This window comes from Pseudoliparis swirei, chromosome 11, assembly GCF_029220125.1.
Source record: "Pseudoliparis swirei isolate HS2019 ecotype Mariana Trench chromosome 11, NWPU_hadal_v1, whole genome shotgun sequence".
Classification (NCBI taxonomy): domain Eukaryota; kingdom Metazoa; phylum Chordata; class Actinopteri; order Perciformes; family Liparidae; genus Pseudoliparis; species Pseudoliparis swirei.
In genome coordinates, this window is record NC_079398.1 from 19,383,524 (window position 1) to 19,400,432 (window position 16,909).

General features: G+C 44.5%; 1 protein-coding gene across 1 annotated transcript in view; it reads right to left on the reverse strand.

Moving 5' to 3' along the window:
* Nucleotides 1–420: 420 nt before the first annotated feature.
* Nucleotides 421–16,909, reverse strand: part of fndc3ba (fibronectin type III domain containing 3Ba) — a 90,483-nt gene continuing 73,994 nt past the window's right edge. Inside the window, exons 24-27 of the mRNA XM_056425683.1 lie at nt 9,997–10,221; nt 4,811–4,977; nt 3,985–4,112; nt 421–2,675 (exon numbers count right to left, since the gene is read on the reverse strand). Of these exons, the coding sequence (XP_056281658.1) occupies nt 2,355–2,675; nt 3,985–4,112; nt 4,811–4,977; nt 9,997–10,221 (841 nt within the window). The 3' untranslated portion in view covers nt 421–2,354. The remainder of the gene's footprint in view (nt 2,676–3,984; nt 4,113–4,810; nt 4,978–9,996; nt 10,222–16,909) is intronic.

Genomic DNA, 16,909 nt, shown 5'->3' on the forward strand with positions numbered 1-16,909 from the left:
GAGAAGAACTCCACCGACACTTTGGCAAAGGTTGTTTTATTTTGAGCACTTTGCTTACCGACGAGCACAGGGAGCAAGGCACGGCATCAAAGAGGGAGGGAGGGAGGAGAGGGGGAAGAGGGAGGAGAGGCAGGAGAGGGGGGAGGAGAGGGAGGAAAGGGAGGAGGAGGAGGAGAGGGGGGAGAGGCAGGAAAGGGAGGAGAGGGGGGAGGAGAGGGAGGAAAGGGAGGAGAGGGGAGGAGGAGGGAGGAGGGAGGGGAGGAGAGAGGAGGGAGAGGGATGAGGAGAGGGATGAGATGGAGGAGAGGGAGAAGAGGGGGGAGGAGAGGGAGGAAAGGGAGGAGAGGGAGAAGAGGGGGGAGGAGGAGGGAGGAGAGGGAGAGGGAGGAAAGGTGGGAGAGGGAGGAGGAGAGATGGAGGAGAGGGGAGAGGGAGGAAAGGGGGGAGAGGGAGGAGGAGAGGGGAGAGGGAGGAGAGGGAGGAGAGGGGGGAGAGGGAGGAAAGGGGGGAGAGGGAGGAAGAGACAGAGGAAGAGAGGTAGGAAGAGAGGCTGACGAGGTGAGATAGTTATAGTATAATTGTAGACGTGTCACACATTCATCAAAGCAGGTCGGGGCGACTTCTTTGGATCATCAGGGTGTGTGTTGGGCCGGTACCGTGGCTTGGGTGTGTGTGTGTGTGTGTGTGTGTGTGTGGGGGGGGGGGTAGAATGCCCTGTTCTGTGGAGTCGTGTCCCGTCAGAGGCGTGTTTGGTTAGTGGACATTAGTTCAAGTCTTCAGAGAACATGTCCGTCTGAGGAGAGACCACAGACCTGCTACTGCTCGGTTACACGTCAATAAAGCACCTTTTGAGAGAGAGAGAACAGAAGGAGGAAGAAAGAGAGAGAGAGAGAACAGAAGGAGGAAGAGAGAGAGCGAGAGAGAGTAGTGCATGGGCAGAAAAGAAGGGATGGATGGAAAGCAGGAGAAGAGCAGCCAGAGCAAAAGGTCGTTACAGATCGTTACGGCCGCAGAGGAGAGAAGACGAGTCTCTAGATGTGAAGACCAGCTGGAGGCAGGAAGTACAGCTCCAGCTCCAGCGCAGCTCTGGCTGGTGGGGGGGGGGGGGGGAGGGGCATCAAAGCTCAAGCTAACTCCTATCGGCTTTCCTGGTTAAAGCACACAGAGTTCAGAGAAGCGCGGCTAGCTGGGTCAAACGCTAAAGCTACAGATGAACGGGCTGCAGGGCGACCAATCACACGCTCAGCCTGGCCCTCTCCCCGGTTAGGGCCAATCACACACTCAGCCTGGCCCTCCCCCCCGTTCGGGCCAATCACACGCTCAGCCTGGCCCTCTCCCCAGTTAGGGCCAATCACACTCTCAGCCTGGCCCTCCCCCCCGTTAGGGCCAATCACACGCTCAGCCTGGCCCTCCCCCCGTTAGGGCCAATCACACGCTCGGCTCGGCCCCTTAACTTGCAGCCCATCACGACCCTCGGTCCGGCTTCCTAAATGCTGCCGCCGACATTCAAATCCCCACACAGAGTTCAGCTGACCTCAGATCTGCTGTTCGTGAGTAAACTCCTCCCCCTTTCACACTGTACTTCAGACCTTTACATTGCCATCAACTTATATTACATCACTTTTATAGCATCATAGATATTTGTTATAATATATATATATATATTTATATTGTGTGTATATATATTAGATTACTGGTGTTCCATTCTTTCTCATAATAAAATCACAGGATAGCAGCATCTGACACCACATGGATCGCATCACTTTGGTAGCTGAGTGAGTGAATGTTTCAAAAAGCTGAGCGGATATGAATACGACAGTCCGTAGAAAACTGAATAATAAGGTATGAACGGCGAGAGCTTCGAAGGCCTATATTGGAATATGAAATGAATAAAGACTGCGGCATAAAAAAGAAAGAAAATTACATGTAAAAATAAAAAAAATAAAAGTAAGGCAATGACTGTCAAGAAATATACACGTTCTCTAATCAAATATGTTTAAAAATAACATGCAAGTCAGTGTGAGGAGCAACAGTTTTGCTCAAAGCTATTTTTTAAGGCTCAGTTTTTCTTTTCCAAAACCCGAGATCAGAACAGACGAGGCAGAAGACGACGGAGACGCAGAGATAAATGAGAGCGGACCGAGGGAAGGCGGTGGCGGCGGCGGCGACCACGACGACAGGAACAAGGCGAGGAACAACAGAATCGCTAATTTGCCACACACAAAAAAAAGACAGAAGAAATAAAACCGTACAAAGCCGTAGAAGTACATCGAGTGTTCGTTCATCCGTAGACGTGTTTGTTTTTCCTCTTGGTGATTTTAGTTTCTCCTTCTATCCTATCGTTATAAATTCCCTCACTTCATGAAGAAGTACTGCAGCAGGCAGGCGATGAGGATGGAGAAGCCGGCGAACACGCACACGATGAGCGCCGCGAAGCGCTCGTCGCTGGAGATCAGGCCGCCGGCGCCGCCTCTGGCCGCGTCGGCGGCGCCGCACAGCTCCCCCGAAGACGCCGTCTCCTGGCGCCGCAGCGCGAACGAGGAGGAGGGGCTCAGCGGGCCGCTGAGTTCCTGGCACGTATCCTGGCAACGGCGGCAGGCGCCCACGCGGAAACGATAGTCTGTGTTGCCCTGGAGACCGGAAATGTGGAACATGCCCTCCTCTCCCTTGAAAAGCTGCGAGGGGAGAAAAGAAGATGGAGAAGTTTAACGGGTTGCAAGAACATTTGTTCTCATTAAAGAAATGTTAAATACAATAACAATTTATTAAAAATTCATTGAAATTGAATGTAATTGAAATGAAATGAAATGGAAATGAAATTAATTGAAATGAAATAAATATAAAATGAATAAATAAAAATGAATACAATTTAATTAAAATGTTAAATAAAATAAATAAAATAAGTTAAATAAGTTAAATAAATAAAATGAATAAAATGAATAAAATGAATAAAATGAATAAAATGAATAAATAAAATAAATAAAATAAAATCAGATTAAATAAGTAAAAACAATATAAAAGTAATGGTAATGTAGAAATAAAATATTAAAAACATTTATATATACATATATCTAAACGTTTTTATTATTTTTATATAGACATATATATACAAATAAATCACAGTCAGTTGTTTTTCCTGAGCGTGTGTTGTCGTGGTCACAGTGACATATGATGCGTGTTTTCTTTGCGATCAGGTTGAAGCTCTCAGAAAAGGTCCACTTACAATTGGTGTGAGTCATGGGCAAAAACATGGAGCAGGATGTCATGGCCCCACTGGAGTGTTTACAAATATACAGAAGTATTGAGTGTTTACAAATATATAGAAGTATTGATACGTACCAGCTGTTCTCGCCTCTCTCTCTCTTTCTCTCTCTGACTTCTTTTAAATAATTTTGTTATTATCAATCTGCAAATGACGTTCAGGAAATACAAACCCTATACAAATAATTTCTTTTATAACATTTTTTTTTTGTTGCTTGCAGAGAGTTAACAAAAACTTCACAGTCTGTTGAAATGAACCCATAACTCCAGACACTGACAAACAATACCGTGATAATGCAATGACGGCTGAAGGACACGCTCAAGCTCGACATACACGTCATGATTATATATTGTAAAGTGGAGTCGGCCTGCAGCTGTACGTGCCTCTCGAAGCGGGAGATCTATAATATAATCTAAATGAAAGTTTCTTCTCCGATGTCGAGTATCAGCAGTTCTTCCCTCCAACCGTTCATTAATTTAATAACGCAGAGAAAACGATGACAAACGTCTCTCTTTGTCTGCAGTCTACCAGTCTGCCCCCCCCACCCCCCCGACTCCCCCACTCCCCTGTTTACAAGGTTTCTTTTGTTTTGTTACTTCTGTGGTTATTCTTATTAAAATCCCTCAAAACCAGTCAATACTGCCATTTCAGAATGACCCAACTTTCAAGGAAGCGAGACATGTGTGTGTGTGAGTGTGTGTGTGTGTGTGTGAGAGACGAACCTGTTTGTATTCTGACTCGCGTCCCACCAGCACCTGGAGCACGTAGCTCACGGCGTCTCCTCTCATTGGTGCGATGGTCTCCCATGTGACCTCACACGCGTTCCCCTCCAGCTGGTGCACTCTGGGAGCTGTTGGGACAAACGAGGTCAGAACACCGGGGTGGGGACTTCATCGCGGGAGAAAAGTAATTACCACATGAACCAATTACCTTCCTGTAATGGCGACTTTCTGTAACTAAGGCTTCCTGTAACTGCAACTTCCTGTAACTGTGACTTCCTTCAACTGTGACTTCCTATAACTGTGACCTCCTGTAACTGCGACCTCCTGTAACTTTATGTAACCTCCTGGAACTGCGACTTTCTGCAACTTCCTGGAACTGCGACTTATTGTAACTGCGACTTCCTCTAACTGTGACTTCCTCCAACTGTGACTTATTGTAACTGCGACTTCCTCCAACTGTGACTTCCTCCAACTGTGACTTCCTCCAACTGTGACTTATTGTAACTGCGACTTCCTGTAACTTCCTGTAACTGCAACTTCCTCTAACTGCGACTTCCTGTAACTGAGACTCTCTCTAACTGCGACTTCCTCTAACTGTGACTTCTTGTAACGGCCTGTAACTGCGACTTTCTCGAAATGCGACTTCCTCTAACTGCTACTTCCTGTGAATGCGACTTCCAAAAGTCTAATTTTACAGTTTAAAACCAGCGGGTAAGAACAAAACCTCCACTCACAAACTTAAGAGATGGATTTGAAAAATCATCCACGTAGCAACAAAAACAAACGCGCACACACACACACACACACTTTCCCCCGGTGGGTTTACCTTTGAGGGCCGGCGGGACAGACTTGGTGGTGCAGAAGGTGTGCGTGTCGGAGAAGGGCCCCTCCCCCGCATGGCTGACGGCCTGTATTCTGAAGACGTGGCTGCTGGACTCGGTCAACCGCTGGACCTTGTAGGTGTGGCTGGGCCCGCGGTAGATCGCCACGAACCTGGACACACGCGACATCACAGAGTCAGGAAGAGGCCGTGAAGCACCAATCAGAAACGAGGAGCACGAAGGAGAGAAGAAGCTGGACCGGAGTGGAGAAGGAGAAGTGTGAGGTAAAGGTGAGAGGAAGGAGTGATGACGGTATGAATAGAGTAAAGGAAGAGAGAGAGAGAGAGAGAGAGAGACCCCGCTTAATAACTTGGGTACCGAGAGCTGTGAGTGATGAGGCATCGCTAATTGGATCGCACTCCTCACCGAACTTGTTTCTTAGGGAGATGGATTCAGGGTCGGAGGTTTCAAGGACTCATCACAGCATTACCAGTTAACAGCTCACACACACACACACACACACACACACACACACACACACACACACACACACACACACACACACACACACACACACACACACACACACACACACACACACACACACACACACACACACACAATATCAGTATATATATAGTTGTTGTTAGAGTGATGGACTGAGGGAGAGATGGACAGAGTGATGGACTGAAAGAGAGATATGGGAGAGAGGGAGAAGAGAGAGAGGGAAAGAGAGAGGCAGTAGAGAGAGGGAGGAGTAGAGAAAGAGACAAAGGTGACGGGGGAAGTGAGAAGAGAAGGCAGTGATGGAGGGAGAAAGTGGGAAGAGGATGCGTAGGAGAGGATAAATAAAGGAGAATGGTGACTGGTAATTATAAAGCAGAAACAATGATGGAGGATCAGCAGGAAGAGGAGAGAGAAGAGGAGAGAGAGAGAGAGAGAGAAAGTGAGAGGAGAAGCGAGAGGTCACGCTTTCGTGGCGTGCTTTAACTCCAGATGAGCTCTTCATGGAGCTTCAGGAGAAGTGATGAGTCTCTTGATATACGACGCTGGTGTTAATCCTCAGTGACACACACACCCAGAGCTCAGTGAACTAACCACACACACACACACACACACACACGTTATTATTAAGTACCTTTCTCTTAACAAGCAGGTGCAGACCTTGAACGCCTCCCTGTAAATCTCCCAAATAAGCGTTTAGCTCTCCACGGGAAGTGAACCAATGACTCTCAACTTCACGTTCAGCCGTAATACACGTGTGTGTGTGTGTGTCCTAATCACTTGATCAGTTCATCACATTATTATATGTATTGATAAGGCGAGCATTAGATACAGAGAAGGAGAAACGGCTTGTTAGAAAAAGAAAAAAAAGAGGATGAGGAAAAACAGACGTGTGTAAGTAATGAAATAATTGACCGAAGACGAGGATGAAGGGATGAAGGGATGAAGAAGATGAAGGGATGAAGAAGATGTAAATAAAGGGGTGAGCTGCTGCAATAGATGGACGGATGGCTCATTCTTATGTCAGACGGCTGAACTGAACCGGAGCTTTAAACGCTGCAACGTTGCATTCAAATACAACGTCAGAGAGGTTTGGCGGCTTGGGCCGTTGCCATGGCGCCCATACGTTGCACAGAAGACGACAAAAAGAAGAACAAAACCCCAACCAGAAGGTATTGTGATAAAAGAAACTTTCAAGCTTAGAGCTTTACAATAAAATAAATAAGGGCAACAAAAGAGCAGAATAAATGCAGCGGGGGAAATAAAAAATAAAAAAGCTGCGAGCGAGGGAGAAACACAAGCAACAAGTCTGCATACAGGGAGATAAGAGGGAGGGATGAGGGAGGAGAGGGAGGAGAGGGATTTAATATGGACAACCTGAGAAAGAAGGCTTTGATTATCATCTCACACCCACAAAGAGCAGGCCGGGTGGACGGAGGGAGGGAGACAAAAAAAAGGTTGAAAGACAAGGTGTGTGGGTGGGGGGGTACAATGAGGAGATGTGGGAGGGGGCATATTTCTCCAGAGAGTCACCTTTCTAACAATAAAAACGGAGATGAATGAATATGAATGAGATCGTCCAGAGACAACATGATGCGGCGAGAGAGGGAGAGAGGGAGAGAGAGAGAGAGAGAGTCGAGGACGGCCAATGTCAAGACCATAAGTAGACAGTAATGCCATTTGGTTAAAAAATATGGCACTAATGGAATTCATTGGCCCCCAAATGTGAAATTATATTTGCCGAAACTGCAGCCGTGCGATTCAATATGTTTGTTTACGGAGCAATTTGAAAAGATTTGATCCTTTAAAAAAAAGATTTAAAAAAAAGACCTTGCAATCTAATGCAATAAGGCGGCGAAGCACCTGGTTGCCATGGCAATTTAATGAACGATAAAAAAATAAAAAAACGTCCTGCTAATTCACGTTATTAGAATGTGGGAGGCGGAAGAGAAAGTGTCCTGTAAAGATAACACACCTGCGCACACGCAGCCGCTAATGCACCTGAACGCAGCCGCTAATGCAGTTGCTAATGCACCTGAACGCACCACCAGGAGCTGCCAGAGATGAATCCTGAGCTTACGGTAATTAAGTTGAATATGTCAGGACTCACGCATGGTCATTATGGATAAGTAAAGTTCATTACATAATCAGAGTGTATTGACCGTCTCCTCACGAACAGGAAGAGGAGAGACTGAGAGAAAGTTTGAGTTTTTAAATCTTTCATCATTTGTAACTGACCGAATGACCCGGATGCATCTTGAAGGGAGTAAACAAATGCTAAAATAATTATGGAGGTCCGTTCACAATGAGGTCGACCCACCAGATGCTCTTTGATGTTTTCAGAGATTCGGGGACAAAAATAGAGACGGCCGAGCTGCTCGAGACCTGCCTGCTGTCACATTAAATTGTTTTATTCTTATTGTGGGTAATTTGTTTCGATGCTTTTCAGCACTGCGGTTGTTTCCAAATACACTTTGACCTTTGACCGTGACCAATAACGATTAACAATATCATAAAATTAGCCTTTTTTTAATATCTGTATTCAAAACAAACGTTATGTAACCATCAGCGTATAGAAATACAGCCCTAAATATCAGTTACCCTCACCCGTTAATGCTTCAATAGAAACCGTCAACCTAATCTTAATGCATATTAGAGTACTGATAATGTACTGAAAACAATATATGAATAAATAAATAGATACAAAAACATAAGATGTAATATTAAATTGTATTTATTTATGTATAATTTTGTCTATTTATTCATCTATTATAATAATTTTTTCGACCACATGAACATTCAAATAAATGCATGTACTTTTAAGATATTTTTCAATTAAGTCATATATATATATATTCAATGAAGTCATATATATTTATATATATATATATATATTCATATGAAGATAAAATGAAGAAGAATCAAACATAAATAAATTGTGCTCTATAGAGATCTGACTCACCAGACAAGTGGAAAAACATCGTCCTGAAAGCACCACCAGACCTAATCTGCTCCTACCTGAATCAACCTTTCCTAAAAGTCAGAGAGCGCGGAGCGACACGCGAAGACGCCGAAAATAAACTCAGTCAAACTTGCCAGATCAATAAGAAATTTAAAGCTGGAACACAAACAAACTCGTTCCCGAGGGGGATTTTCATTCTTCAATTCATACCGCTTCCAGTGTCAGGTAGTTTAAAAAGAACACAGAAACATATTTAATGCGCAACAGGAAATGCGACATAAATGCATTATTGTTTTGGAATTTATAAACGTGCTTATAAAAAGGAGCGGTATGAAAACTGGACTGGATAACTAATAAATACATATTTGCCTGTTTATACTTGTGTATGTGAAGCGCATCAAATATAATAAGGTACTTAAAAAAATAATAATTATACAATCAATAGAAAGAACAATTTAAAGCAAATACCGGGATGTTTCCCTTTAATATACCTTCTGGTCCAAATATGGTGCACAGAGACACGTGCACACACACACACACTCGAGTGTGTGTGTGTGTGCACGTAGAGACAGAAACATGTGCTGCTAAAATCTGCTCTCTTGGATCACTGAGCCAATTAGGAAAAAATGGTAAATACAAAGCTCTGAACTGTGGAAGCCGGTATCATTTGGCAGGGAGTGTGTGTACATAGCATGCCTCCGTGTGCGTGTGTGTTTGAAAGGTTACCACTCCTGGGGTGCCAAGGTACCTGGGTTCCAGATGCCAGCCGAGCCTTAATTCAGACACCGATGGCGGGCCAGGGAGGGAGGGAGGGAGGGAGGGAGGGAGGGAGGGAGGGATCTGACAGGTGGGCATGTAGTGCTCTTAACTGCTTTTGAGTTGATCTGTCCCCTTCTCTTCTTTTCTTTGTCCATCCTTTACTTATTCCATCCAAATCCTCTTTGTTATTTTTGCTTGAACATATAAAAGATTCTCCTCCTCCTCCTCCTCCTCCTCCTCCTCATCCTCGTCGTCCTAACACCTGTCCCATAATGTTAATTAAAGGGCTTGATTGTCAGAGGCTGCATCCCAGCTGGCTCCAGATGCCCTCAACGTGACTAATCAATGGTACATCTGGTTACCGAATATGCGGGACATAACACACACACACACACACACACGTACACAGACACACACACACACACCCTGCACACGTACCTCTAACGAGGCATTCACACACACAAGCTCCCCATCTCTTCTCTCAAGCTGCCCATGTTCGATCCATCTTGTGTGTGTGTGTGTGTGTATGTGTGTGTGTCCATCCTGGAGAGGGATCCTCCTCTGTTGCTCTCCTGAAGGTTTCTTCCCTTTTTTCCCCCCTGAAGGGTTATTTGGGAGTTTTTCCTGGTCCGATGTGAGGTTTTGGGGCAGGGATGTCTATGTGTACAGATTGTAAAGCACTCCGAGACAAATTTATAATTTGTGAAATTGGGCTATACAAATAAACTGAATTGAATTGAATTGTGTCGCCGACCTCGGCTTCAGGTGACAGAAAGTAGACATATGCGCCGAAGCCATCTTCAACCTCAACCTTCTGATTCAGACAGATGTGTCCTTTAATTGTAGGTGTACATTCGTACGCTTCGGATGTTTTTTTCCTCTATTTTCTTCACGGGGTCTCGACCCTTTCTCTACCTGCGAGGCGAGCGACGTGTGTGTGTGTGTGTGTGTGTGTGTGCACCCCACCTGTGGTTCTTGTCCTCCATCTGCAGCGTGTAGACCACGTCGTCGGCGAGCAGGGCGCGGGTGTGCGTGTTGCTGGCGTTCTCCCCCCACTTCAGCTTCAGGCTCTGGGGGCCGGCGGCCGAGCACTCCAGAGGGGGCGGGGCCGGAGGCAGGGGCCGCGTGCTCGCCAGCAAGGGCGCGCTCAAGGGACCGGAGCCGATGGCGTTCACCGCCTGGATGAAGACGCTGCAACACGGATTGAGAATTGTTCGTTAAGAAAGGAAAGAAGGAAACAAAAGTGTGCATTGTGTGCAGGTGTTAAGGTTTCACAAGCCAAAAGAACATAAACAAGTATATATATATATATATATATACATACACTACCGTTCAAAAATTTGGAGTCACTTAAAAATGTCTTTATTTTTCAATGAAAAGCACTGTTTTTTCAATAAAGATAACATGAATCAAAAATACACTCTATACATTGTTAATGTGGTAAATGACTATTCTAGGTGGAAGTGTCTGGTTTCGAATGAAATATCTCCATAGGTGTATAGAGGCCCATTTCCATCAACTATCACTCCAGTGTTCTAATGGTACATTGTGTTTGCTAATCGCCTTAGAAGACTAAAGTCTGATTAGAAAACCCTTGTGCAATTATGTTAGCACAGCTGAAAACAGTTATGCTGGTGATATAAGCTATACAACTGGCCTTCCTTTGAGCTTGAAGTTTGAAGAACAAAATTAATACTTCAAATATTAATCATTATTTCTAACCTTGTCAATGTCTTGACTATATTTTCTATTCAATTTTCAATTCATTTGATAAATAAAAGTGAGTTTTCATGGAAGACACGAAATTGTCTGGGTGACCCCAAACTTTTGAACGGTAGTGTATGTATATAGGATGAGACTTTAATGAGTCCGGACTTGTTGGCCCACTTTCCCTTTAGCCAGTGAGTTTAGTCGTGTGGGTGGAAAAAAGAAAACAGTAAAAAAACACTCACTTCTGCGAGTTTTTACAAGATTTACTGTTTGAAAAATAGCTTTTTTGTGGTCTTTTTATCCAACTTGATCTATGTTCCCAAAAAGTAAATCTAGAGAAAGTCTACAGTGAAAACACAAAGTGTGTATGTGTGTATACATCACACGAAAGTCATACACGCACAAGGACACACAGATCTACGACTAAATCAAATGCACCTCCAGAACTTTGTTGTTGTTGTTTCAAACCCCTCCTGCTGCCTTTCTTCTAGGAATCCCCCCCCTCCCCCCTCCTTCCTGCACCCCCCTTTTCCGCCAATGTCTCATCGTCTGGTTAGAATCCATATCAGAGACCCTCTGCTAGAGAGAAAGAGCATCTCTCTCTCGCCCGTCTGGCATTTCATTGCGGGTTCTCTGTAACTGTAATCCATGCAGCCGAGTGGGAAAGGGCAGCTCTCAGGTAATTAAGGGAGGAGAGCGACAGGTGAGGAAGGATCTTCGCTTTTCGACGATGACGGATTTTACACATCAGAGTTTAAACAGATGTTTTTTTTTAATTTATTTTTTTAAAGGCGGCAATGCAACCGTCTCAACCCCCGAACTCAGTTAATGACAGAGAGCCGAATGTAAATGTTTGTATTTATATCTATTTTTGCAAGCGCACAAGTCTCCTTTAAATACTTCTCAGAAGAGGTCTGTGTTTAAGAGCGCACTTTCAAAATTCCGGGGAAAAAGATGTGGATTCAGTGAAACGTGACGGTGGCAATTATCTTCTCAAAAGAGATTTGAAGACGCTTGAGGAGGAAATAAAAAGCCATTCCTGGAGAATTTTTTGTATCTGCTGCCCGTTATGCTTTTTTATTTTTTTTAACGAAAGCCATTCTGCACACCTATTGGAGACCTAAAGGGTATGAGGTGTTCAGGGAAAACACGAGATGTGAAACTAAATAATTTTCTCGGTGGTATTTCTTTTTACAACACATCATATTAACCTTTTTGTTCTCCTCATGAAAGTACGACTATTGTTCCCCAGGGAAGAGGATGTCAACAATGAGACCTTTAAAACCTGCACACGACAGAGTAAACAACATGTGACGCAGGCCTTCTCAGAGCCGCACGCTCTGAATTAAACACGAATAATATAAATCAGAGCTGTAAACAATCAGGAGTGCCGTCGTTGCCACGCGCGCACACACGGGAACTCCGAGAGAGCGACAACAACAACCCCAGGATGACAACAATGGTGTGTGATTTCTGTGCCTGTTCACACGTCACCCTCACCCCAAGACCCCACATGCCCCTCAATTCAAAGAACCCACGACACAATCACAAAAACATAAACACACACACACATAGTACATTTTGTATTTTACAAGAGTAAAAATAATATTACGAAACAGGGTCTGACATCACTGCTAAAACATAATACAAGCTATAGGTAGATAGGTGGATATATGGATAGGTGGATAGATGGATAGGTGGATAGATGGATATATAGGTGGATAGGTGGATAGATGGATAGGTGGATATATAGATGGATAGGTGGATAGATAGATGGATAGGTGGAGAGGTGGATAGATGGATAGGTGGATAGATGGATAGGTGGATAGATGGATATATAGGTGGATAGGTGGATAGATGGATAGGTGGATATATAGATGGATAGGTGGATAGATGGATAGGTGGATAGATGAATAGATGGATATATAGATGGATAGGTGGATAGATGGATAGGTGGATAGATGGATAGGTGGATATATAGATGGATAGGTGGAGAGGTGGATAGATGGATAGGTGGATAGGTGGATAGGTGGATTTTTCCCAGCTGCTCCTGAACGCATCATCTCACTCTTCCGGTAAGCTTTGGTTGCCAGCTCAACAGCGAGCATGACTTCTTCTTCTCTCCCTCCCGCTCCCTCTTGCTCAGTGTGTCTCATGTATAGTTATCCCCCTGCCTCCCTTAATGATAACGATACATGCAACAAGTGTAGTTTATTTGCTAGGTTGGAGGCAGGTCTAAGTGGGTTAGATGCACGGCTCCGCGCTATCGAAGCTCAGACAGCTATGCTAGTTAGCCCGCCTCTCCCGTAGTCGGCGCGAGCTACAGTCAGCTGTTAGCTGTGCCCGCGGTAACCGTGCAGCCGGATGGTTGGGTAACTGTTCGCAGGAGTCGTAAGTCTACACAGAAGCCCGCTGTGCACCAACCACTTCACGTTTCGAACCAGTTTTCCCTGCTCAGCGACACACCCGCTGAGGAACACACCCTGGTTATCGGGAGCTCTATAGTCAGGAACGTGAAAATAGCGAAGCCACGGACCAGAGTCGTGTGCCTCCCGGGGCCAGAGCGGGCGACGTGGAGTCTTGTTTGAAGCTGCTGGCTAAGGATAAGCGGAGATACAGTCAGATTGTAATACACGCCGGTGGTAATGACGCCCGAGCCCGCCGCACGGAACTCACTAAAATTAATGTGGAATCGGTGTGCTTATGCCAAGACGTTGTCGGACACCGTAATTTTCTCTGGCCCTCTCCCAAATTTGCAGACAGACGAATTGTATAGCCGAATGTCGCCTTTCAACCGCTGGCTGTCGAGGTGGTGCCCAGCGAATAATGTGGGCTACGTAGACAACTGGAAGACTTTCTGGGGAAAACCTGATCTGATGAGGAGAGACGGCATTCATCCCACGTTGGACGGAGCGCCTCATTTCTGCGAATATGACCAAGTTGATCACCGGACTTAATCTATGACAACCCAGGGTTCAGATCAGGAACCGGGAGCAGAGTTGTAGTTTAACACCCTTCTCTGCTCTTCCATTCGAGCAGTTACCCACCCTTGACTTTAGAGTAGAGACTGTGTCTGTCCCACGGCCACTTCAATTAAATAAATCAAAAGTAAGCAGAAGAGGAGTCGTACACAATAACCTTATACAAGTTAACACAATTATTTCAGCAGTGCAACAAAATAGGTCTATTAAATGTGGTCTCCTAAATATTCGATCTCTGTCATCTAAAGCTGTGTTACTGAATGATTTAATATCAGATAATCACATTGATTTATGTTGCCTAACTGAAACCTGGCTGAGCCATGAAGAATATGTCTGCCTGAATGAATCGACTCCTCCAAGTCATATTAATACTCACATTCCTCGAGGCACCGGTCGAGGAGGTGGAGTAGCAGCCATCTTTGAATCGAGCCTATTAATTAATCCTCAACCAAAATTACACTACACCTCATTTGAAAGCCTTGTTCTTAGTCTTTCACATCCAACCTGGAAAACACTACAGCCAATTCGATTTGTGATTCTGTACCGCCCACCAGGTCCATATTCAGAGTTTATATCTGAATTCTCAGAATTTATATCAAGTTTGGTTCTTAAAACCGATAAAGTTATTATTGTTGGAGATTTTAATATCCATGTGGATGTTGATAATGATTGCCTTAGTGCTGCATTCATCTCCTTGTTGGACTCGATTGGCTTCTGTCAGAGAGTACAGAAACCCACTCACAGCTTTGGCCACACGCTTGATCTTGTGCTTACTTATGGCGTTGACATTGAGCATTTGAACGTCTTCCCACAGAATCCTCTTCTGTCAGACCACAACCTCATAACTTTTGAATTTATACTACCGGAGTGTACCGTTAGTCAAAAGTTTCTACACTAGATGTCTAACTGATAGTGCTGTAGCTAAATTTAAAGAAGCGATTCCTTCTGTATTTGATTCGATACCACGCCTCAATATAACAGAGGACTCCTGGTCTAACTTTAGTCCGTCCCAGATTGATCATCTTGTTGACAGTGCCATAGGCTCTCTGAGAATGACACTGGACTCGATAGCCCTCTGAAGAAGAAGACAGTGAGGAAGAGGAGGTTTGCTCCTGGTATAACCCTCAGACCCGCAAACTGAAGCAACGTCACGAAAGCTTGAACGCATATGGCTCAACTAATCTCAAGAATCCCGCTTAGTTTGGCGAGATAGTCTTAAAACATATAAGAAGGCCCTCCGTAATGCCAGAGCAGCCTATTACTCATCAATAATAGAAAAATAAAACAACCCCAGGTTTCTCTTCAGCACTGTAGCCAGGCTGACAGAGAGTCACAGCTCTGTGGAGCCGAGCATTCCTATAAACCTTAGTGGTAATGACTTTATGAACTTCTTTAATGAAAAGATTTTAACTATTAGGGACAAGATTAATAATCTCTTGCCCATAACCAGTGCCAATCTGTTCTCAAGTGGAATGGCCTTGGAAACCGCTGTATGCCCTGGTGTATATTTGAGGATTTTCTCCTATCAACCGTGACCAATTATTTTCAACGGTTTCTACTTCAACACGCCTACCTGTCTCTTGGACCCCATCCCGACGAGGCTGCTTAAAGACGTTTTGCCTTTAATTGGCGGCTCTCTATTAGATATTATCAATGTGTCTCTGCTAACAGGCCACGACCACACCCTTCAAGGTGGCTGTTATTAAACCTCTCCTGAAGAAGCCCACTCTGGATCCAGAGGTATTGGCTAACTACAGACCGATCTCTAACCTCCCTTCCTCTCCAAGATCCTTGAGAAAGTGGTCGCAAATCAGTTGTGCGACTTTCTACATCATAATAGTTTATTTGAGAAATTTCAATCAGGATTTAGAAAACACCACAGCACCGAGACGGCACTGGTGAAAATTACAAATGACCTCTTAATGGCAGCAGATAAAGGACTCTCTCTGTCCTGGTCTTGTTAGACCTTAGTGCTGCATTCGACACCATTGACCATGACATCCTGTTACAGAGACTGGAGCAGTCGATTGGCATTTCAGGCACGGCACTAATTTGGTTTAAATCCTATTTATCAGATCGATCTCAGTTTGTATTTGTAAACGATGACGCCGATAACCACCAACGTTAATCACGGAGTTCCACAAGGTTCTGTGCTTGGACCAATTTTATTTACCTTATACATGCTTCCTTTGGGCAATATTATCAGGAAACACTCCATAAACTTTCATTGTTATGCAGATGACACTCAAATATATTTATCGATAAAACCAGAGGAGAGCAACCAACTCTGTAAAATTCAAGCATGTCTTAAAGACATAAAAACATGGATGACCTGCAACTTCTTGATGTTAAACTCAGACAAAACCAAGTAATTTTAATCGGCCCTGAGCACCTCAGAGATCAATTATCTGGTGATGTGGATTCTGTAGACGGCATTGCCCTGGCATCCAACACCACTGTAAAGAATCTTGGCGTTATCTTTGATCGACTTGTCCTTTAACTCCCACGTAAAGCAAATCTCAAGGACTGCATTCTTTCATCTACGTAATATTTCAAAATCAGGCACATCTTGTCTCAAAAGATGCAGAAAATTGGTTCACGCTGTCGTTACTTCGAGACTGGATTACTGCAACTCCTTATTAGCAGGCTGCTCTAATAAATCTCTTAGGTCCCTCCAGTTGATCCAGAATGCTGCAGCTCGTGTTCTCACTAAAACTAAGAAAAGAGATCACATCACTCCTGCACTAGCTGCTCTGCACTGGCTCCCAGTAAAATCAAGAATCACTTTTAAAATTCTTCTTAACCTACAAAGCCTTGATTGGTGATGCTCCATCATATCTTAAGGAGCTTGTCGTACCATATTGCCCCACTAGAGAGCTACGCTCACTAAATGCGGGACTACTTGTAGTTCCTAGAGTCTTAAAAGTAGAATGGGAGCCAGAGCCTTTAGTTATCAAGCTCCTCTTTATGGAACCAGCTTCCAATTTCAGTCCGGGAGGCAGACACAGTCACCTCGTTTAAGAGTAGACTTAAGACCTTCCTCTTTGACAGAGCTTATAGTTAGGGCTGAATCAGGTTCACCTGGTCCAGCCCCTTGATATGCTGCTATAGGCTTATAGCTGCCAGGGGACGTTTAGGATGCACTGAGTACCTATCTCCTCTTTTTCTCTCCCTAAGGATGAATTTTC